We start from the raw sequence: 25,175 nt of genomic DNA, 5'->3' as shown, positions 1-25,175 counted from the left end.
AGATATTCTTATTTCAATTTATTGAACTTTTTATTATGTTACATTTCACTTCAAAATATATTTCTTCCTAATATAGCATCTTCTATATAGCCATGAATAAGGTCACGTTTGGACTCTAATTTGTAAGGACTTACAAGGACAAAGGAGATAAAATATTTTGCCTGTGGTGACAGGAAAAGAGTTTAAAGAAGTTGAAAGTGGGGGAACTGTTCAAAGAGGTTGTAAATAATGAAATAAATACTTTATTATCTATTATATATACCTTATAATAAAATGTATTCAAATTAGAATAAAGCAAGCTAGTGTGAACATGATCAATAGAAAGTATGGAAACTCCATTGCAAAAAAATAAAAAAGGTCAAGGGTAGAGATAAAATTTTGATTATGTTTTTTGGTTACTGTACTAGAGTAGGCAGAAAATCTACATCTTAGTGCAATATATAAAGAATTAATCACACATTTTCATTTGAAGAATATTGAACTCTGACAAAAACAGATAAAGTCAAAAGTAATATGTAGAATGAAACTGGGTATCTTTTAATATCTATAGGTTGTAGCCCTACCACATGGGATCAATGGAATTACCTGGCCTTGTCTTCAGAATAAGACTTGAAGACATTTATGTAGTCAAAGCAATGCTGAAGCAACCCCAAAGCAATGGAGGAGTGAGCTACAATTTCCCATATCTTATATTAGGTAAAGCCAACCTCTTTTTAAAAATGAAAAATGAGTTCGTGGCCAGGTTGCTCAGTGGTAGAGTGTTGGCCCGGTGTGTGGAAGTCCTGGGTTCAATTCCCAGCCAGGGCACACAGGAGAAGTGCCCATCTGCTTCTCCACCCTTTGCCTTCTCCTTTCTCTCTATCTGTATCTTCCCCTCCCACAGCGAAGGCTCCACTGGAGCAAGTTGGCCCAAGGCGCTGAGGATGGCTCCATGGCCTCGCCTCAGGTGCTAGAATGGCTCAGGTTGCAGTGCAGCAACACCCCAGATGGGCAGAGCTTTGCCCCATATAGGGCTTGCCGAGTGGATCCTGCCTGGGCACATGTGGGAATCTGTTTCTCTGCTTCCCCACTTCACTTCTCACTTCAGAAAAATAAAGAAGGAAGGAAGGAAAGAAAGGGGGAGGGGGGAGGGAGGGAGGGAAGGAGGATGGAAGGAAGGAAGGAAGGAAGGAACGAAGGAAGGAACGAAGGAAGGAACGAAGGAAGGAACGAAGGGAGGGAGGAAAGAGAGAGAGAGAAAGGAAAGAAATAAAGAAAGAAAGAAAGAAAGAAAGAAAGAAAGAAAGAAAGAAAGAAAGAAAGAAAGAAAGAAAAAAAAAAGAAAGAAAGAGAAAAAGAAAAAGAAAAAGAAAAAGAAAGAGAGAGAAAGAAAAAGAAAGAAGAAAAAAGAAAGGTGGATGTTTGGCATTTGACTCCATGATAGGTGATAACTGAAAGAGGTTCAGTCTGGCCGTCTCAATCTATAGAAGCAGAGACCCCACACTGAAAAAAAATGCATCAATAAACATCCTCAGTCAACTGACAATGGTCTTTAGCCTGGAGAGATTCAGAATTAGGTATAATGATGAACTAAATCAATATAATATAAGTACAGTGTGTCTGTAAAGTCATGGTGCACTTTTGACCAGTCATAGGAAAGCAACAAAAGATGATAGAAATGTGAAATCTGCACCAAATAAAAGGAAAACCCTCCCAGTTTCTGTAGGATGATGTGGCAGCATGTGACCATGTGCAGATGATGACGTAACACCATGTATACAGCGGATCAGCCCACGGCCATGCCAGTTGAGATGTGGATGGTACAGAGGAAAGTTCAGTGTGTTCTGTGGCTTGCTAAATTTGAATCCGTGACCAAAGTGCAACATGAATATCATATCGGCGCATTTATAACAAAGCGCCACCACATAGGAATAACATTACTTGGTGGGATAAGCAGTTGAAGGAAACCGGCAGTTTGGTGGAGAAACCCCGTTCTGGTAGGCCATCAGTCAGTGACGAGTCTGTAGAGGTTATACGGGATAGCTACCTAAGGAGCCCTAAAAAAATCTGTGCGTGAGCCCACATCGAACTGCTCTGAATAGGTATGAAACTGGGAGAGTTTTCCTTTTATTTGGTGCAGATTTCACATTTCTAATGTCTTTTGTTGCTTTCCTGTGACCAGTCAAAAGTGCACCATGACTTTACGGACACACTGTATATTGAGTAAATGATTTAGAATTTTGATTTTAGCTGGAATATTACTAACAGTTCATCAATAGTATCAGAACATTTAAGAGAAATAAAGATTCAACACATCTGTATGTTTAATAAACTAGGTTTATGTAAAATTACCTCTGCATTCAGGATGTTTTTCCTTATTAGTTGACTACTGAGGTACAGAAAATCAAATACAGTATATTAAACTGAAATGCAGTTAGAAAGTTTTAGTTGTAAAGCCTGATTACAAGTAAATTTTAAGTTCTGCTAAATTTAGAAAATAATTTGTATTCAAAAGTAATAATAGCCAATTCCAAACTTCGAAACCGTAAAATACAAAACTGCTAAATTTTACCATAAAATTTCAAAGATAAAAGCACTAAAAAGATCAGTTAGTGATTCTTCACAAACTCCAGGGATCTTTTATAATGAGTGTATGGACAATAATGTTTCAAAGGTTTGCAAAAGTATATAAAAGTAATGATCCTAAAAAAAGATCTTCAGGAAGAGATTAACTTGGAGCTCATACTATGTGTACTTCTACTTCCCAAAGTAGCATAACTGGGTAAAGTATAAATAGGCCACTCTGCTTTAGGTTTTCCAATTTAGACCATCAGCTGCACTGCTCTTAGGATTGAAAACGGAAAGGACTAAAGACAGATATGTCTTCTACCGGACTGTGAAAAAGTTCAAAGCTGGAAGACAGACTAATTAGAAAATATAATGATTGTGTCATATTAAGTATGAACATAAGTGAATTGTGGCAGCATGAAAATATGGATTTAAAACTGTAAAAAAGTAACTTTAAATGTTTACATACTGTTTACAAATATTTATACATGAATGATTACCCTTATCAATGTCTTGAAACAAAATTTCCATTCCTACAAGTCTTAACAGTACTGATCTTTCAAATTTTCACATTTACACCCTGTGTGACTTAGGCCCAATGTGATACATCTATTAAACCATATTCCTAAAGGTAGTAAGTCATGGACTTGAAGAAAATCCATCTCAGTGTCTTCTGCATCGTCACTTATATCATATCTTTGCCATTATTTCCTCTCCCCCTTCCCATTCCATGTTCTATACCATTGGATTCAAAATTACACCCTAGAAATATATATGCTCCAATTTCATTTTCTTCCTAGTTAAAAAAAACATAGGCCTATCAGCAATTCTAGGTGACTTGATAATGGTAAATCACTCCAGCTATCTTTCAAATACTATGTTTTAAAATTCTAACTAGAATGGAGTTAAAACTGTCTCCACCCACTTCCCACTCCATTATACCCTCTGCCCCCACCCCCAGATGAAGGTTAGGTTGATAAATGGATTTTGGAGATGAAGTAAAGCCAGACATCAAATAACTTACTTGAAATCCATCTCTTACCTTCTGTACTTAACCCTGGACTTGATGTGAACTTGGCTACATCAACAATTTTTACAGCAAATTGTTGCCCAGTTTCTCTGTTGATACATCGTCGTACAACACTGAAGGGACCCCTAAAAAAAAAGCCAAGATTAATTTGATTTTTTAAGTACCTATTTCTGTTCAATGTGTTACTTGGTCTTTCATTGTCTACTACAGCCATAGTTTTCAAAATTAAATTTAAGTAATATAATTTTGAACATATTTTTCTATAATTCATGAGTAAGTTATTCATAATATAAAGCTATTAAACCAGAAAAACAGAAAATTTTGCATTCCAAATCACTTTTAAAAATTAGGAAGTAGCATTCTTATATTCAAGGCAAGTAATCTATGTAATATTCTATATATATTTATCAACATTGTAAACAAAATAAGAAATCAATCATTGACAATATACATAGCTCTTATAACTTGAAACAAATTTAAATCATTCTTAACCCCTTCTTCTCATCTTACCCACCACTTTTTAAATCTTCACTAACAAGTTCTATTGAATTTATCCCAAATATCTCTTAATCCTGTCCACTTCTCTCCATGTCTCATACCCTAGTCTAAGATACTACTATTTTCTATCAAAATTACTTAAAAATTTTTCCTATTTAATGAAATCTGATATTATGTTTCTGCTTCAAATTGCAGAAGGAGATGTTATATGCAAAAACTTTGGTCAAGAACCAAAATACGGCCCTGGCCGGTTGGCTCAGCGGTAGAGCGTCGGCCTGGCGTGCAGAAGTCCCAGGTTCGATTCCCGGCCAGGGCACATAGGAGAAGCACCCATTTGCTTCTCCACCCCCCCTCCTTCCTCTCTGTCTCTCTCTTCCCCTCTCGCAGCCAAGGCTCCATTGGAGCATATATGGCCCGGGTGCTGGGGATGGCTCCTTGGCCTCTGCCCCAGGCGCTAGAGTGGCTCTGGTCGCGGCAAAGCGATGCCCTGGAGGGGCAGAGCATCGCCCCTTGGTGGGAAGAGCGTAGCCCCTGGTGGGCGTGCCGGGTGGATCCCGGTCGGCGCATGCGGGAGTCTGTCTGACTGTCTCTCCCCGTTTCCAGCTTCAGAAAAATACAAAAAAAAGAACCAAAATACATAAATAATTCTTAAGTAAAATAAGAAAAGAAAATACCCTCTAATAAAATCTGGGCAAAACACTTGAACAAGCATTTCACAAAGAGAAAGCCCTGCAAGATTGGTTTCCAATAACCTCTCTGGTCTCACCTGAAGTCACAGAGGAAGCCTTCATCCTTCCCAAATTTCAATTTAGAATTGTTCTAAACTGCCACAGGGAAGGAATTAATTTCTACCAGCTAAGTGCCACTGGTCCTAGTATTTGCTTACCCAGTCCTCTCCTCAATCTAAATTGTTGACTCTCAAAACTGGGATGATGGATGAAATACCAATGCCAAGGCTCAGGCCCCCTCACACATGCATGCATGCACACAGTTCCTTGTGATTAGTAGTTATCAAATAAGTACCTGAACTAAAGTTAATCCAAATACAGGTTTCTCCATTCTCTCTCTCTTTTTTTTTAAGTGAGAGGAGGGGAGATAGTGAGACAGTCTCCTACATGTGCCCCAACTGGGATCCTCCTGGAAACCTGGTCTGGGTTGGTGTTTCAATACTGAGCTATTGTTAGTGCTGAGGCTGATACTCTTGGACCAACTGAGCTATCCACAGCACTTGGGGCCATACTCGAACCAACTGAGCTACTGGCTATGGGAGGGGAAGAGGGAGAATAGGGGGAAAAAGGAGGGAACAGATGGTCACTTCTCCTTCGTAACGTGACTGGGAATCAAACCCAGGACATCCATACTCTGGGCCAATACTCTATATTCACTGAGCTTCCAGCCGGAGCCTAGATGTTTCCATTCTTTTTTTTTTTTTTTACAGAGACAGAGAGAGTGTCAGAGAGAGGGATAGAAGGGACAGATACACAGAAACACAGAGAGATGAGAAGCATCAATCATCAGTTTTTCGTTGCGACACCTTAGTTGTTTATTGATTGCTTTCTCATATGTGCCTTGACCGGGGGCCTTCAGCAGACCAAATAACCCTTTGCTCAAGACAGCGACCTTGGGTCCAAGCTGGTGAGCTTTTGTTCACACCAGATGAGCCCGTGCTAAAGCTGGCGACCTCAGGGTCTTGAACCTGGGTCGTCCACATCCCAGTCCAAGGCTCTATCTACTGCGCCACTGCCTGGTCAGCCTAGATGTTTCCATTCTTCAATCAACTATTGAATAATACCAAATGCAATAGTAATATAGTACAGTAGTTTATTTGAGGGCAAGAATGGTTTAAGTCATTAACTACACACACATATACATGTGTGTATTATCCCCCTCCTCAGGGGGAGAAAAAAACAGAACAAAACACCCTCATTGGCTTTTACAGTTAAAAACATTACACCTGGATGCATGTGATCAATCAGCACTAAAGGTTTTTCATTTATAGTAGGATATTTGTGATATTGCTTGTCTTAAAGTATAAATTTGTCATGTTTTCTTTCAATTAGAGAACAAGCAAGAGAATATAATCTAACCCAAACTTAAACATTTCTTTGAGAGCATGTGAATTAGTTGATTTCACCATGCCATCATCAAGATATCAATTACACCACAGCTTCAAATCTTTCTCTTGAAACAACCTAAAAAAACTAAACTGGAAGAAAAAGAAATAGAAAGAATATACCTTTCAGAACTCGACAGAAACAGGACCTTTCTGATCACTCAAAAGTATGCAGACTTTCCTTTGTGAGAAGACAATATAACAAAGTGAGACAGAACTCCCACAAATGTTTCCATTCTCACTCTGGATGTCTTACTTGTGATCACTTATACTGACAATAGCAAGCAATTTCAGGAAAAGCTTAATGTAATTGGTTTCTGTCTACACAAAACCCCTTAGGACTCTCTATATATTTGTGTAGTGTGCTTCAATTCACTACATCTTTTTGGAAAAATTTCTAAGACCTGTATGTGGCATTATTTGTTGTAAATGTAGACAATTCTTTACGTTTTCCCATTTTAACAAAGGCAGGGAAGAAAGCACAGCTTCTCCCCCTATCCTTTTAGTAACAGAAGAATGAGGAAAGCTAGGGAGAAAGAAGGAAAAACAAAACAGTGAGACAAAAAGCCCAAACAACCCTGGCCGGTTGGCTCAGCGGTAGAGCGTCGGCCTGGCAAGCAGGAGTCCCGGGTTTGATTCCTGGCCAGGGCACACAGGAGAAGCGCCCATCTGCTTCTCCACCCCTTCCCCTCTCCTTCCTGTCTCTCTCTTCCCCTCCCGTAGCCAAGGCTCCATTGGAGCAAAGATGGCCCGGGAACTGAGGACAGCTCTGTGGCCTCTGCCTCAGGAGCTAGAATGGCTCTGGATGCAACAGAGTGACGCCCCAGAGGGGCAGAGCATCGCCCCCTGGTGGGCATGCCGGGTGGATCCCGGTCGGGCACATGCGGGAGTCTGTCTGCCTGCCTCCCCGTTTCCAGCTTCGGAAAAATGAAAAAAAAAAAAAAAAAAGCCCAAACAGAAATGTGTTTAGATATGTGAATAAAAATTTAATCAAATCAATTTTTAGGCTAATTTTATAATGTGAGGCAAAGAAAAAATTTTTTCATCTATGAATTATTGATGACTTGAAGACAGATCACAAGTAAAGCATTTTCAAGGGTCTTCTGTCCCTAAACAATGTCCAGGGGATTAACAAAGGTAAAACAAATTTAGTACACTAAAAGAATATTGAAATATACTTAATTTTCTTTTTCTCAATCCATCATTTAGAAACTCAGTGGAAACTGATAAACATTTAAATGAGTATATAGTGTCTATAATTTTAGCAGGATGTGATTACATTTATTTGGCTGATAGGTTAATGATATGCCAGCTATGAGAAAATCTGGTTTGGTTTCCCATGTTAAAAGGGATGGTAGGAGTCCAGTAAAGTGTATTTAAAATATCTGTATTAAATTTATTAATTATAGTTGAATGGCAGTTTAAGAAACAGCGAAAAACCAGAAGGCCTAAGTTTCAGTCTGACTTAAACTCTTCTTTGATGCTTGAAATTTCATTCTTAATTTTTTTTAGTGTATAGTACAATTCTTGAATATTTATGTGGGGGAAATATTGATAAAGATATAGTTGTAAGCTATCATGATAAACTACTATCTGTCTTATATTCCCACTAATTTTGGTCAGGTTATTAATCAAAGTGGAATAACTGAGGGTATTTCATATTTGATGAAATATATATTCTTTATTCAACTCTTTAAGAATACTGAATATTGACTGAGATTGGGACACAAGGTTCTACTTGAGGCAGGTGGCTGCTTGCAGAATTCTACGTTTTGAAGTAAAAGGTCAATTAAACCAGGATATGTTTCAAGTAAATATTGCTATAACATCCCTAAGGTTTTGAAAAGAAAGCAGTTGTGACTATATAATCATAGAATAATCTCTAGTTTTCATTTTATGTGAAGAAAGATTAAGTCTAGGAAATGAACAATTCTGACACCAAAAGTAAATACATCAAAAAAGGTGACTAGAATTAAATGAAATTATGCTACACTATAGTATGTTGGTTTCTATGATAATAGGATAGATTTAGCACAACCCATCTATTTTATCCCCCCTCATACCCCACTAAAATTATACCAAAGGAGTTAAAAATTTTTAAAGGACTGGGAGAATGAGAGAAGACAAGAGTAACAACCAAATTTGGGAAGAAAGAAAGCAGATGCAGGAATGGTAACTGGCTTAGCATAGTTGGGAAAGAAGAATTGCAAAGAGAATGAAAGTTCAGAACCAAACCCATTTATTGAACTCGTAGCACCATATAACTCTGGAATTAGAGAGAGAGGGTGGGACTAAAATAACAAAGTTTCAGTGAAATCTATTAGAGAAACAGTTAAGACTCCTAGGACCCCTCCTTACCACATGCTACTGAGTAATAGTCCCAACCACGTCCTCACAGAGATCCATTACAGGGTAAAGTATTAGGTCTTAGAACTGGGGACACAATGCAGTTGAGGAAGTGGGTCCTATATGGAAAGCAAAGGGATTGATTATGTGCTCACATACAAACTGAATGCAGACAGCCTCAACCTCTTAGGGCGGATGTTAGAACCTAGATCTTTACCCTTCAGATAGAAGAGGAAAGATTTTCTACAGAATATCCAACCAGCCCAGGAGGAGAAACCTAAAAAAAAAAAAAAAGACACAAAATTGTTCAAATGACCCAACCAGATCATCTTCCCTTGAAACCCAAAGTCAAAAAGTTCTGCCTAAAGATTCAGAGCTCTCAATCTATTTTCAGTTCCTCTTCTACAGCTTCCCAACCTTAGTACTACTGATGTTTGGGCTGGATAGTTGTGCGAATATGTCCTATGTATTGTAGGATGCCTAACAGCACCCCCCAACTCTACCTGCTAGATGCCAATAGCATTCCCTCAACCAGTTTTTCTTTTGTGTGTGTGTGCGTGTGTGTGTGCACGCATGTGCGTGCATGTGTTTTTCTGAAGTTAGAAGCGGGAAGGCAGTCAGGCAGACTCCTGCATGCACCCAACCGGGATCCACCTGACATGCCAACCAGGAGGCAATGCTCTGCTCATCTGGGGTGTTGCTCCATTGAGACTGGAGCCATTCTAGCAATTGAGGCGGAGGCTATGGAGCTGTCCTCAGTGACCGGGCCAACTTTGCTCCAATGGAGCCCTAGCTGCAGGAGGGAAGAGAGAGAGAGGAAGGAGAGGGGGAAAGGTGGAGAAGCAGATGAACACTTCTCCTGTGTGCCCTGACTGGGAACTGAACCTGAGACTTCCACACGCCAGGCCGACACTCTACTGCTGAGCTAACCAGTCAGGGCCTCAACCAGTTTTGAAAACCAAAAATGTTTTCAGACATTGGCAAATGTCCGGGGGGAGGGGTGCAAAATTGTCCCAGTTCAAGAACTACTGCTGTGTTCCTAATCATGACTACAGAACCAAACTTCCAAGACATCTGGAGAGGAGTCTCTAATTTGGAAGATAAAGACCAAAACAAATAGAAAGAACTTAAAGGAAACAGACTAAATAAGAAAAAAACTTCAAACTAGCATTAATATCCTCAGAAAGATATTATAACTATGAAACAAAAACAGATTTTTCAGAAAACAAAAAGAGACTCTTAAAAAATAAACACATGAAAAAATTTAAAACTCAATAGACGGGCTGGCAGATAACGTTGAGGAAATTTCCCAGAAAGTAGAGTAAAAGTACAAAGAAAATGGAGGGAAGGAACTCAAAAGAATATTCCAACAAAATTTCCCAGAACTTAAATTATGAGTTGCCTAAATTAAAAGGACCCGCCAAATGTTCAGCAAAATAGATAACAGACCCATGCCCACACATGCCACTGGGAAATTTAACACTTTGTTCCAGAAGAGTTGCAAATTTCCAGAAGTGGGGATAACAGTGTTCCAAGAGGGGAGGATGATTCAGTTCACACACAGTGGATCAGAGCAAAAATGGCATTCAATTTCTCAATTGCAGCACTAGAAACAAGAAGACAACTGAGCAAGACCTTCAGAATCATGCAGGAAATTTATTTCTAACCTTTAATTTTGCATCCAGTAGGAAAAAAGTAATCATAAAAACAGTTTTGGATATTAAAGAGCTCAAATTACTTGCAATGCATATAGATTTCTGGAGAAATTATTGTAGAATGTGTCTTCCAAAACAAGAAAGTACACCAGTAAATAGGACCCCAAGGGATAGTAAGAAGGAGATCCAACACAGAAGACATAAAGGGAAGTACAGGAGTACAAGGGAGGGAGACCTGAAGCTGACAGTTATCTGACATCACAGATTCCCACTGCTAATGATTCCTTTTTAACCTGAAAATAGAGCCAGGACCAGGTTCTTCTGTTTTGCTTTTGCTGACCAGAGGAATCAGATTCCTGCTCTTCTCTGCATCCTGGATCAGTAAAGGACTCCCATTTCACTCCATAGAAGTGTTTTCCTATTTCTGAGAGCTGGAGGCAAGCCTCAGTGAGCTGAAAAGCAGAAAATGCAGAGCAGCCCATGCCCTGACTGTATTCCTGATGGACACTCAGTACTCAGCCCTGTACTACAGCACTGACAATCTGCCTATGAAGAACAGTGTCCTGGGATTTACTTGGGACCTTGCAAACTGACTTCCCAGCAGGGTCTCCTATATGCTGTCAGGATATTCTGAAGACAAATTGTGAACAAGAGTTTCCGTTCAGCTTCCCTTCTGAAAGTCTTTATACAATAGTGGTAATATTGCCCTTTCCTCATACTAAGTTTGTGCTGGCTCCTCAGTTTTTTAAAGACTAAACAATACACTGTTTAGGAATACATATATAGGTGGTAAAGCTATAAAAATTCAAAAGAAATGATTAATACAAAAGCCAGGATAGTGGTTATGGGGGGGTCATGATTGGGAAGAAGTACGCGAGGGGCTTTAAAGGATCTAGTGATATTCTACTTTTTTTCTTCATAATATTGTTTATTATTCAAATATAAACCAAGAACATAAAGATTTGCCTAATGGATTATCACTTAATGACTTAAAGGTACTGATAACATTTTGATTACATACCTACAAACCAATATTTTGGGCAGACGTCTTTTGAGATTGTGAATACATAAGAAAACGATATACAGAAAGTCATTTTGCTTATAAAACTTCTCTCTTACTCATCAGCTTTTACTACTGTTGCACTGTTACTTACAACTTTATGTACTAATTTAATCCTCAATAAAAATTTGCCTGATGAGATGTACATATTCACCTTTTCAGTTTAACAAAACATTATTTTCTAACAATTTAGACTCAACTTTGAAATCTTTTCCCTTTGCAAATTGTATATGGAAGCAAGTAGAATTTAGGTATAATATTTTGTTCTTAACGTGATGAGGGATTCATGAGTCTTTATTTTATTCTTCTTCTTTAGAATATATATATACACACTTTACATACTCCTCCAATATATATATTTCCCAGTTAAAAATAACGTTTTTAATGACTGAGTGGCACATCCCTAAGATTTTGCTAATCGAAGAAGGTCTTAATTTTTTATATATCTGTATAATACAAATTATTTTAAATGACTTGATAAATATCAACAAAAATGTTTGCATTTCAGACCAAAAGTCAATATGAGTTATGTTAACTGTAATTTTACATCTAAATGAGCTAAATTTGATTTCAGAGAGAGAGGAGAGAGAGAGAAGCATCAACTCATAGTAGTTGCTTCTTGTATGTGCCTTGACGAGGCAAGCCTGGGGTTTCGAACCAGCGACCTCAGTATTCCAGGTTGAAACTTCATCCACTGCGCCACCTCACATCAGGAAATTTGAAATAATACTTTAAGTTATCATATGTAAACTTTGAGATGACATCTGTAATATATAGTTCTCACCTTGTAAGAGGTTTACAAACAAAACACATTGTGTCTCAGGAAACCTTTGATAAATAGGATGAAGCTCCTGTCCCTATTACGCTCTTAGAAGCGTCATTATATTTCTAATGAATTGTGCAATGTACCACAACAGATGTAGAGAAACTGCGAAGAACAGTTAACAAAAGGAAGAAAAGGGTGGGGGTACTGAAGAGCAAAATTAAACGTGTACGCGTGTGTGAGCGCGTGCACACACACACACACACACAGTTGATATATAGTCAGTCCTCATTATTTGCAGCTTAAGTATTTGTAAAATCACTAAAACTTATTTGTGACTCATAATCAATACTCATGGCACTTTCTTGGTCATTGGCAGATATAGCAGTGAAAAAATTGAGTCACCTGACACACCCATTACCAGCTAAGGTTGAACAAGGTAAAACTGTCTTCTTGTTTCAGCTCTCCAACTGTAAATAAGTGTCCTTTTTGCCATCTATTTAGTGCATTTTTAGCATTTTGTGCTTTTTGTAGATGATTTCACTTTAAAATGGCCTCAAGTGTAGTGTTGGCTAGTATTCTTAAATATAAGAAGACTGTGATGTGTTTTACAGAGAAAACGCGTGTGTTAGATAAACTTCATTCAGACATGAGTTATAGGGCCACTGGCCATAAATTCAATGTTAAAAAATCATCATATATAAAATAAGGTGTCTTTAAAAAGAAACACACATGAAACAGCTTATATATTGATTGGTTAAAGAACAGCAACCAGACACTCAGAGAACCTAATTCAAATTTCCCCTAGGAACAATGGGTCAGTATTCACTCATTTGGTATTCATGGCAACTTTATAGATATAATTACTGCAAATAAATAAATAAATAAATAATTTTATGTACTATTAATGTTAAAATTTCACACATGAAACCAAAATTGGTGTCATTATAAAATATATAAAGTTGGGGTTTTGTGGAGCCATTCAGAAGTTGAGGCCCAGAGCATATGCCTGGTGCACCCCCAGTTAAATTCGCTTCTTGTTCATTTTATGCCATTGTATCATCTCTACACCATTTTGTTTCTTATTTTTACATTCGTCAGGTTTAAGTAAAACACATTTGTAGCTCTTGCGTTTGTGTACTTGTTGAGGACAATCTTGGTTGATGCTCCAGCAGTAGTCTGCTCATCACTAACAGCTCCAAGATTTTCGGAAAACTTATCAAGGTGACTGTTCAGGAAGTGAATCTTAATGTTCATGTTACACCCAATGTCGTGGAAAGCCAACAGCATCCTTTGAACCAGAAGTTCATAGATTTATGCTTTTTTGTTGCCAAGGAAGTTCTTTGTAACTGCCACAAAAGACTGCCATGCTGCTTTCTCTTCCTTCTTTGTCTTCCTGGCAAACTCTTCGTCACATATGAGGGTTCGAATTTGAGGTCTATCAAATACACCTGCTTTTATCTTCTTGAAAGACAAGGCAGGAAAAGCAGAAATAATATGTTGAAAGCATTCACTTTCTCTATTCAAAGCTTGAAAAAACTTCTTCATTAAGCCAAGTCTGATGTGAAGTGGGGGAAAAATGATCCTGTCTTGATTAACTACAGGTTCATTCAAAATATTTTGCATCCCTACTTTCAGAGCTTCACATTTCGGCCAGTCTTTCTGTGTCCAGTGTTTCTCTTGAGCTCAGCTGTCCCCAGTGTAATGAGCATTGACACTATGTGTATGTGTGTTGTATATACACACATGCATATATGTAGATGTACACATACAAATATTGATCGACTTACTACCGATGTATCTTACGACCATTCAACTTTATGACCACAATCGCTAGCCATGACTGCTCCGCGTCTGGCAGCTAAAGCGTTGCTCAGCTGGGCATATGACCGTGCGGACCAGCTTCCGGCAGCACTACCTACTCCGTGTGCACCATTTCAACTGTTATCCCAGACTCGGTACAGCAATTTGTGTTTTGTGTCTTGAATATTTTTCATCAACCCCCTCCCAAGATGTCTACCAAGAGGAAATCATCTTTGCAAATATTAAACCAGTTGTACTGGTAATGCAGTGTTTTACTTAAACCTGACGAATGTAAAAATAAGAAACAAAATGGTGTAGAGATGATACAATGGCATAAAATGAACAAGAAGCGAATTTAACTGGGGGTGCACCAGGCATATGCTCTGGGCCTCAACTTCTGAATGGCTCCACAAAACCCCAACTTTATATATTTTATAATGACACCAATTTTGGTTTCATGTGTGAAATTTTAACATTAATAGTACATAAAATTATTTATTTATTTATTTATTTGCAGTAATTATATCTATAAAGTTGCCATGAATACCAAATGAGTGAATACTGACCCATTGTTCCTAGGGGAAATTTGAATTAGGTTCTCTGAGTGTCTGGTTGCTGTTCTTTAACCAATCAATATATAAGCTGTTTCATGTGTGTTTCTTTTTAAAGACACCTTATTTTATATATGATGATTTTTTAACATTGAATTTATGGCCAGTGGCCCTATAACTCATGTCTGAATGAAGTTTATCTAACACACGCGTTTTCTCTGTAAAACACATCACAGTCTTCTTATATTTAAGAATACTAGCCAACACTACACTTGAGGCCATTTTAAAGTGAAATCATCTACAAAAAGCACAAAATGCTAAAAATGCACTAAATAGATGGCAAAAAGGACACTTATTTACAGTTGGAGAGCTGAAACAAGAAGACAGTTTTACCTTGTTCAACCTTAGCTGGTAATGGGTGTGTCAGGTGACTCAATTTTTTCACTGCTATATCTGCCAATGACCAAGAAAGTGCCATGAGTATTGATTATGAGTCACAAATAAGTTTTAGTGATTTTACAAATACTTAAGCTGCAAATAATGAGGACTGACTATATATCAACTGTGTGTGTGTGTGTGTGTGCACGCGCTCACACACGCGTACACGTTTAATTTTGCTCTTCAGTACCCCCACCCTTTTCTTCCTTTTGTTAACTGTTCTTCGCAGTTTCTCTACATCTGTTGTGGTACATTGCACAATTCATTAGAAATATAATGACGCTTCTAAGAGCGTAATAGGGACAGGAGCTTCATCCTATTTATCAAAGGTTTCCTGAGACACAATGTGTTTTGTTTGTAAACCTCTTACAAGGTGAGAACTATATATTACAGATGTCATCTCAAAGTTTACATATGATAACTTAAAGTATTATTTCAAATTTCCTGATGTGAGGTGGCGCAGTGGATGAAGTTTCAACCTGGAATACTGAGGTCGCTGGTTCGAAACCCCAGGCTTGCCTCGTCAAGGCACATACAAGAAGCAACTACTATGAGTTGATGCTTCTCTCTCTCTCCTCTCTCTCTGAAATCAAATTTAGCTCATTTAGATGTAAAATTACAGTTAACATAACTCATATTGACTTTTGGTCTGAAATGCAAACATTTTTGTTGATATTTATCAAGTCATTTAAAATAATTTGTATTATACAGATATATAAAAAATTAAGACCTTCTTCGATTAGCAAAATCTTAGGGATGTGCCACTCAGTCATTAAAAACGTTATTTTTAACTGGGAAATATATATATTGGAGGAGTATGTAAAGTGTGTATATATATATTCTAAAGAAGAAGAATAAAATAAAGACTCATGAATCCCTCATCACGTTAAGAACAAAATATTATACCTAAATTCTACTTGCTTCCATATACAATTTGCAAAGGGAAAAGATTTCAAAGTTGAGTCTAAATTGTTAGAAAATAATGTTTTGTTAAACTGAAAAGGTGAATATGTACATCTCATCAGGCAAATTTTTATTGAGGATTAAATTAGTACATAATTTAAAAATATTTTTGTTTTTCTTCCATTTTACCTGCTCACCATCTATTTCCCTTGATATCTAACATCAGAACTGTATGGAAGGTAGTAGGAAAGTACTGGCTTAGTAAATAGGTAGAAAAATATCTTTAAATGCCATGATTTATCAAAATTTTATGTATTTATATAAAGTGATGTGATATGTGGAGGCGGACTAAGGTCAGTTGAGGCCCCAGGCGCAGAAGATAATATTGGACCCCTTAAAAAAAAGACGGAAAATAAAAATACATATTAACCATATTTTTAAATAAATAAAATATGACTTAAAGATTTTGATAACATCATTTCACAGTACTGTACATATAGCCTATTCAACTTACGACCAAATCATGTTATGACTGGTCTGTTGGAACCAATGGTGGTCATAAGTCGAGTACTAGCTGTATAAGTATATTTATATTATATAACATAATACATATTTATATGTAATATTATATGTATTTATATTAGAATATAAACTCAATGAGTGCTTAGTATATACTAGGTCCTCAACAAATATTTGGTGAATGATGTATCAGAAACAACAAACCAGGAATGAACAAGGAATGCTCAATCATATATGGACTAACAAAGACCTAGAGTCCATACCTTTCTACTTTAGCTATAACTAACCTCAGCCTTTAAAACGTACGTGGTGGATCTGACTCCCAATCTAATAGATTGCTATTGGTGTATGTATATACATAATTTTAGTATAATATCATAGAACAAAGTATTGAAATAGTATAATACTAAGAGTTTATCATCTGTTGATATGAAGGTGGTCAGAGGTCTCTATGACACATGGACACTGAGGAGGGCTTAGAAAGACAAATAAGAATTTTTTGGCTAACAAGGGAAAGGATAAGATTGCAGAAACAAGTGGTAGTATGTGCAACAGTCTAGAGCTAAGTCAAAGCATGGTGTGTGCTGAATACTACAAGCTGTTTGGTAATGTCAGCATGAAAAAACTGGAGGGCGAAAAGTAGCTGGAGGAGAGGAGGATCAGAGATCACTGCAACAACAGAAGAGTGGAGGGTGGGGTGAGAAGTTGGTGGGTGCTGAGGAGAAAGTTATTAAATTAGCCCAAACAAGAGATGATCAAGACCTCAACCAATACAGTAGAGGCAACAGAGAGATACTTAAGAAAACAAATTGACAAGACAGCAGAGTAAATGATTAGCTAGGAGGTAGTTGAGGGTGAGTTGAAAGAATGATTCACAGGTTTACAGGATAGGGCAAAAGTAAGCTTACAGTTGTTCACGTGGAAAATAATTCAATAATTAATAAATAATAATACAAGAACATACTCTATTTCACGTACTCACAACTGTAAACTTATTTTTGCCCCACTCTGTAGAAAGCAAAATTAGACAGGAGTATAAAGTTCAAGGAAGGGGAACAACATGTGGATGATAAAGACAACATCAACTACCATTTACAACATATGTGTCAAACATGCAGCTAAGAACTTTATATATATTCTCTCATTATTTACCATATTTTATCATGATAGCTAATATACTATTAGCCCTCATTTCATAGATTAGGAAACTCAGGCTAAATCAGCTTGCCTGGCCAAACAGTATTAAATGGTAGAGTCAGGACTAGAGACTAGACATACAGAACTCTAAAATCTAAGTTCTCAGTTTCTATACTCCCTAGGAAGCATGATACAGGAGGTAAAGGAGGTAACTGAAGCTACTAATGTGAATGAGAGTACTTTCCAAAAAAACAGGAGGAAGAGCCCCAGAAAGCATGAACATACCCCCAATCCCTCCCCAAGAAATTTCTGGAAACATTCCTCCAGAAAGAAAAAAGAAGCACTACAGGCAGGCTCTTAGAATACAGTATCTTGCAGAAATACAGATACTAAGCAAGTGCTTAGCAGGGTCCGCCCTAGACCTGAACACAGAAGTCCTCCTCATTCCTCTCAAGCTCTGAACAAGAGAAGCGTAATTTTCATTTTTATATTAAGAACTGCACATTCACATTTTGTTACTTTCTAAATGTGAAACTATATAACAGAAATTGGCCCAATGAAATATTTAGTAGAGTAACAACTTTTTAGAAACTTACTCCTGACCTTTCCTAGTAGTGTTCATGAAATTAATTATCTGTAACTAGTACTAACATTATTACAATTGTCAAATTCTGTGTTCATAACCTATTCTTTATAAACTGAAACTAATAATTATGGAAGTCTGGTAGTATGAAATTACATTGTAAATCATATTTATAATATGAATGTGCTCTGTTAATGTCACTAACATAGATTGTTTTCCAAATGTTATAGTATCCCATAATAGCATTGTTGCCTGCCATTTACTATAACTCTGCATCTAAGAAACGAAGGAGGAATTCATATTTGAACTCCGAACTTTCATGTTCATTAACAGATTTTTCAATAATAACTTCTGTAGTGTACTGTTAATCTCTTCCTGCTCTGAATCATGCTTTATTGGATCTCCCTAACACATTAGACCTACTTCTGAATTAAATAAAATTAAATTATCTGATTTAAATTAGTTAGTGAAAGAAATCTTGATGCCAGCAATACCCCTTTCTCTATTATTCATTTTAGTTGCATCAGGATTATGCAAAATTTATACAGTACCACAGAAACAAAAATGTAATTAGCTAACACTCTAAATTGGAATTTCTCAAAGTCATTATAGAATAAAACTTTCTCTGTCAAATAAATCTAAGAAACACCATATAAAAATACATACCCCCACCTCCGCCCAATATTCACATTGCACATTAAGAGTCAAGTTTTGCATTTAGGAAACAAGCATCTCCTTCTTTCATCACACTCCCACCTCGATCACTCATGTGGCACCTATTAATATTTAGTGTTCCCTGAAACACCTTTTTTTTTTTTGAAAAACACTTTGAATATGATAATCTAAATTTTAATATTTATAATAACAATACAAATAGAAAGTATGAAGTTGTAATGGCTATGACTCATTCAGATTTCAAACATTTCTTTTCTGAAACAAATATTCTCCCCTTCAAAACATGGTATATCAACTATTGTTAAAATTTTTACAGAGGTTGGAGGTAATTCAATTCTTTGCTTCATGAAGGAATGGAAAGGATTTAACTATGCAGTTTAAATGTCTATTCATTAATACTCCACAACTAATGTACTGTTTTACAATACTTAACATAAGCATATTCAGCAGGCAATAATACAACTGCTGATCTTTTAACCCAAAAAACAGTTAACAAAAAGCCAAAGCCCACAAAGGAAATAAGTATTCACACCAAATTAGCTCAGTGCAGGGCAGCAGAAAATAGGTTTTGAATCATAATTGTAGTAATTAGTTTCTCGGTCTAAAGAAGCAAAGTAGATGATCTAGAAAATAATTGCTTTAGGGAGAAAATCAGAAAATAAGACTCTAAAATAAGTGGATATAACTGGGCAAACTACTAAAATTGGATATTCGAACATGAGTTTTTCACATTAGGTGAAAAACAAAGTCCCTGTATGTTACAGAATGTATGCAAGTTAGTAATGCCTACTTTTAACCATTTCCCAAGGATGGATCAAACTTTCAGTGCTCATGTAAGGACACACAATAGAGCACGGAAAAAGAGAAAGAGCCATCATATTCCTCAACATGACTGACACCGAACACCTGGTTCTCCCATCTCCCTATCTCACTTGAAGGTCTTCCAGTTGCTCAGCTAGTAATTTTGGCAGCATTCTAGATCCCTTTCTTTCTTTCACATTCCTATTCCAATAATTAGAAAATGTTCTTGGCTTTAATTTGCTGGGATCTTCTTTCTTTTAATTTGTTTCAAGAAAATTTATAACTGATTGTTGGAACAATATTATGACAGCTGAATCAAAACACACTTGTAAGATTGTTTTCAAATTTGTTTAAACACAGTATAGGCCTCAGTTGATTATCTTCACTCATTCAAATTGTACTTTTTCTGGTGCTTGGTATAATGAGTAGTTTTCAGTTGTACCCTGGATATCATGGTCATTGTTTGGAGACACTTGATCACAGGATCCTCTATTTTAGCAGGCAGTTGCCCTGTTTAGGTTTAGTGTGTAAGTTCTAGACTACTTTAGTGAGCTTTAGTTCCAATGACAGTTTAGTTTTCTGAGCCTTACTATGCTATACTGGTCTGCTTCATTCTTCTGGTGCCACTGGGGACTCCCAGCCAATTCCTGCTGGTGCCATGTGCAGGGACAAAATGTGCTTCCTGGGGCCACATGCTATGCCTGGGTAACTTTGAGAGAGGGAATCAGATGCTACTGTGTCTAGGTCTCCTTTTGCCATGGGGTGGAGCACACGGAGACACATTGCTGCTGCAGCCACAGATGCCAGTGAGTGCCACCACTGCCTATAGATCAGACCGCCCATCAGGGTGGGCTATGGAGCAGAGGCTGGTATAGTCTGACCTTTGCTCTTGTTCCTGTTGGCAGACTAGACAACTGGGGCTGGGGTTGTAGCATGGAGGCTGAAATGTTCAGGTCTTTACTGCAGCTGGCAGATCAAACTACCTGTCAGGACCCCAGTAGTGGAGCCAGGGCTGAGATGGCAAGGGGCTCTGCTGCTCCTGTTGGGGCTGTAGGCAGTTCAGACTGCCCACTGGGCCCCACTGTGGAGCCCAACTAGGTCTCCCTTCAGCTTCCCCTCTCCTGGTCCTTTGGCCAGAGAAATGCAGGCTTTGTTTTTGTTTTCTAGGCCCTTTGGTGGTTCTGGGAAGTAGGTATCTCTGGCACCCAGACTAGGATTAAATAGAAGGTAAAGAAAATCCAGCGAACTCACTATACTGTCATTTCTCAAGTGATGAGGTTCCTAGCCTTCTTCTTTCCAATTTTCAGAGCCCTTTTATTGCTGTCAATTGAATGATTTCTCAGGTATTTAGTTGTAGTTATAGGGAAGAAAGATGGAAAAATGAGTCCACACCACTTGTTTTAGAAATGGAAGTCTGGGCATTTTCAACCTATTTCATTCAAGCTAGTATTAGGAGTTCACTGTATTCAAACTTAAGGGACAAGCTATAGTTCTTTATGTTCAATATATCAAATTAAAATAGTAGTCATTAAACTTATTAGGTCCATAAATACAGTTTTCCATAATCTCTCACTCAGAAATTTTAGAGTCTCAAACAAGTAATTGATGTTTCTCAGCCTTTTGACATTTGAAGAATACCAAACTAGCCAAAGTATACTATAATAGGGGTGCCTTTCTACTGCCCCACACGCTTGTATGTGTACATGTGCACATACCCACATACTCACCCACCTTGACAGCCTTCCTGAGTCTAAAAGGAGATCTAAGATACCAGAATCTATTTAGCATATTTCAGTCATGGCACGTTGGTTGTGAAACAGCGCTTTAAATAACAGTCTCATTATCTGGTCTTACACATTACTGAAAGTGAAAAAAGTTATGGGTTATTGCAATCTACGTAAATAAGGTTATATGTAATTGAAGGTCAGCCTTTAACAAAGGATCTATTGGTTTACTAGTTCTTTGAAGAAAGGAATTTTTCTTATCCACCCTGTATCTCTAGCATGTTGAACTATGCCTGCATTATGCTAGTGAAGACTCAGTAAATGCTTTCTGGGTGGACAGATGGACAGATAAAGACTTTCTAGGCTGCACCAACATGAGTTTTACCTTTAAGACACATTTCTATGTTAGCTAATCTAAACTTATACCTCTTTAATCTCTTGGGGGAGATTTCCACGTATCAAATAGAAAAATTTTAATTTGTCCATGTCAATTAACTGGTAGGTGAACAAAAGTTGTAAAAATCGTAACATGTTAATTCATCTTCTGAATACTTTTTCAAAAACAAATTCTTTTATTTTATGCAATGGTGACTGCCAATTCAAAATCCTTCTAATGCTACCTGATAATTAAAACTCAAAAACAGACTTTTTACTTAGCATATACTAACATCTGTTCTGAAACAGTTTGTTTTAATGATTTAAAACAAGCCTTGTAAACTTGAGGCATTTTATGAAAATAGTATTTTGTAATGGCAGAGAAACAAACATAGCTGCTAAAATTCAGAAGGCTTTTCAACCTAAAAGTTCATAAAATCAGTTGTTACAATGACTGGTTCAAAATTAATTTGACCTTTCTGTTTATTTGAATATTTAAATAGTTCACTAACACAAATTTCAGTTTGTATAATCTGGCAAGATTGAATATAATCTTCAATCACTATAATAGTTTACCACCACAAGACATAACTAAATGGAAATAAACTTACTTACTTTACCCATATGTTCACTTTTTTGTGAAGTTACAAGTCAATAAACTCAATTAAATCTTAGAAGACAAAGAAACTTCACTGTTCCTAATTAATTCTGCATTGAAAACTGACAATTTTAAGCACAAGCTTAAATAGTAAACAGACACAGGATGAGATAAAATTAGAAATATCTCAGCCAATAACTATTCATCAGATCATAAACAATAAATGCATATGCAATTACTATTTCCTGTCCTTTAACCAAGTCCTTTCTTTTATAGCAACCAATAGGAAAAGTAACTAAGGAATGAAGCATGAAGAGTATTTAGCATACATACAAAACAGATGGGTTGAGATCATATAAAAGAATAAGATGTTTTTAACACATGAATTTTTTAGGCACCTCCACTGAGTGACCACTGAAATTTTTAAAGGAAAAATATTATTCTACTAGCCAAGAATACTCACACATTAATATTTCAAATTGAACTTACAACTTCCTTTTGGCATGGCCAAGCAACCTGAAATACAAACAGCCCCAGCTGCAAACAGTCCTTACATATAAAAAAATTCCCTTTAAGAAAAGGCATTTTAACCCTTGATAGATTTTAAGTTTTCCTCTTTGAAGCAAAGCCATCACAGCATAAACAGAGTTCAAAAGACTTGGGGCTGAGTCCTGAATCTGCCCATTCCTAACTATGACAACACTTGGCCAGTTATTTGATCTCTCTGAGCCCACTTCCTTTAAGCTATGAAATGAAGAGAACAGCTACTTCAAAGGGTTGGGAGGAGATAACAGAAGGCACAAAGGGCTGTGCCTGGCACATACACACAAGGGGGTGATCTGTTTGGACAAGTACTTCTTTACTACTCTCTAAAAAATATAAACTGTCTCCCATACTATTAGGGTACTATTTCAGTATAAAAACTAAGAATCAGGAAAGAACCAGGGAGAGTTCTGCTTCCAATAATAATGAAATAGGTACCCTGGACCAATATTCCTACTGAATAACAAAATAAAACCTGGACACACACACCACTTTCTTAAAAGTATAAATATCTTATAAAGTACTTAAAATGTTCCAGTTAAAGATCTAGGAGAACAAGGAAAGCCACAGCAGTAAGCTTAGCCATATACAGCTACTTTTGTCCGCAGAACAATTTTCCACCCCGGGAAGCAGCTGCCTCATAGGATGGATACTGTCTGACAGGAAATAAATGAGTAAAAAAAAAAAGGACTTGCAACCTACTTAATAAACCAATTCAACTATGTTCTGGTTTCTTCTGAATGGTTAAATGGCTAGAGTGGAGGTGAACCAAAAAGAAACCTAACCTTGCATGGACTTGGAGCCCGGCTCCCTCTCATCTCAACTCTTACAATTGGATTAAGTGATGTCCTGGCCATAGCTCTCCACTACAAATCTAGAAGGCAAATTCTCTCTTTAAGGGCATAACATGGGTTGTTATGTTAAGAGTAACCACTACAAGAATTGAAATACAGTGTCTAAAAGAATTGAAACATAGTTTCCAAATTCTAAACTAAGTGGGGGAGGAAATGGAGTGATAAAAAAAAGTTACATAAGAAATAGTTAAAATGAAACAAATTAGAACAGGCAGGAGAAGCAAAGTGCAAAATAAGAGGTTTCAATTCAGATATTACTATTTCGAGTCAGGACCAGTAAAAATACACAAACAATAAACAATCGGTAAGTAAATTATAAAGTATATTAGAAGGGGTGTAAATCTCTAGGAAAAAAGAACAATGTCAAGGAATTGGAAATAATACGGTGGGTTTGGGACAGGCTTTAGTATTAAATAGGGTAGTTAGGGTGGCCCTCATTAAGAAGGTGGCCTCTGAGCAAAGACCTCTAGCCACAGCTTTGAGGCTGCCACTGTGGGAACCGTTATTATCAATGTACTGTATTTTTCCTACACTTGTCACCCCTCCATTTCTTGTGAGGGCTTCTGAAGTTCTTTCATCCTGGACTTGCTCTGATAATCACAAGAGCAGGATTGCCACTATTTATTGGATGCTTGCTGTTTGACAAGCATTCTACTAGGTGCTTTACAAAATGTCCCATGCAATTTTCTCACTAGCTCTAAAAGCAAGACACTATTCCAATTTTATAGATGAGCATTAACTTTAAAATCGTATCCAGTGGCCCACAATTAATACATTGCAGAGCTAGAATTTAAATGTAAAATCTGCCTGTCTGGCCTGACCAGGCAGTGGTACAGTGAATAGAGCATCAGCCTGGGATGCTGAAGACCCAGGTTCAAAACCCAAGGTCGCCGGCTTGAGCACAGGCTCATCAGCTTGAGCACTGGGTTGCTGGCGGGAGGGTGGGATCATAGAAATGACCCCATGGTCACTGGCCACTGGCTTGAAGCCCAAGGTCTGTGGCTTGAGCACGGGGTCACTCGGTCTGCTGTAACCCCCTGGTCAAAGCACATATGAGAAAGCAATCAATGAACAACAAAGGTGTCGCAAGAAAAAATTGATACTTCTCATCTCTCTCCCTTCCTGTCTGCCTGTCCCTGTCTGTCCCCCTCTTTCTCTCCGGCTTAAAAAAAATCTGCCTGTTTGTAAGCTCTATGAGCTTTCCACTCTTCATACTGTAGCTTATGTCAAACATTATTGCCAAGAATACAGAAAAGTGAATTTAGAAGGTAAAGACTTAGCAAATGGTAAGTAGGTGTAATTATACACATTAAATAAACCTAATGATCATTTGACTGAGGATTCCCAGAGAATATTCTATGATCAAGAATCAGCTACAGAATAATGACCAGAGAACAGGGTTTACAAGCTTAACTGGGAAGCCAGTCTAGTCACTTTCAACTGGTACACCTTTTTTGGTCTTCCTCTTGTGTTTTTTTTTTTGGGGGGGGGTTGTAATGGTTCTCTTCTTTCTTCTTGTCATCCTGGGCATGTCCAAGAAATTTTAGTTTTTCCTAATCTGTAGGCAATACTCTGTGTTTTCCCGTTTCATTCCCATTCTCTTAAAATGTCTTGATCTTGCTTTTGCTCCTTGTTTGTATGCTGGGTGACTTCCCCCAA

General features: G+C 37.4%; 1 protein-coding gene across 10 annotated transcripts in view; it reads right to left on the bottom strand.

The window, feature by feature from the left end:
* Positions 1-25,175, bottom strand: part of CASK (calcium/calmodulin dependent serine protein kinase) — a 516,731-nt gene that overhangs the window by 420,107 nt on the left and 71,449 nt on the right. For all 10 annotated transcript variants that reach the window (XM_066357577.1, XM_066357582.1, XM_066357576.1 and 7 more), the window contains exon 2: positions 3,590-3,702. In XM_066357577.1, coding sequence (XP_066213674.1) covers positions 3,590-3,702 — 113 coding nt within the window. The remainder of the gene's footprint in view (positions 1-3,589; positions 3,703-25,175) is intronic.

Source organism: Saccopteryx leptura, chromosome X (assembly GCF_036850995.1).
Source record: "Saccopteryx leptura isolate mSacLep1 chromosome X, mSacLep1_pri_phased_curated, whole genome shotgun sequence".
NCBI lineage: Eukaryota > Metazoa > Chordata > Mammalia > Chiroptera > Emballonuridae > Saccopteryx > Saccopteryx leptura.
This window is presented reverse-complemented; position numbering and strand designations above follow the sequence as displayed.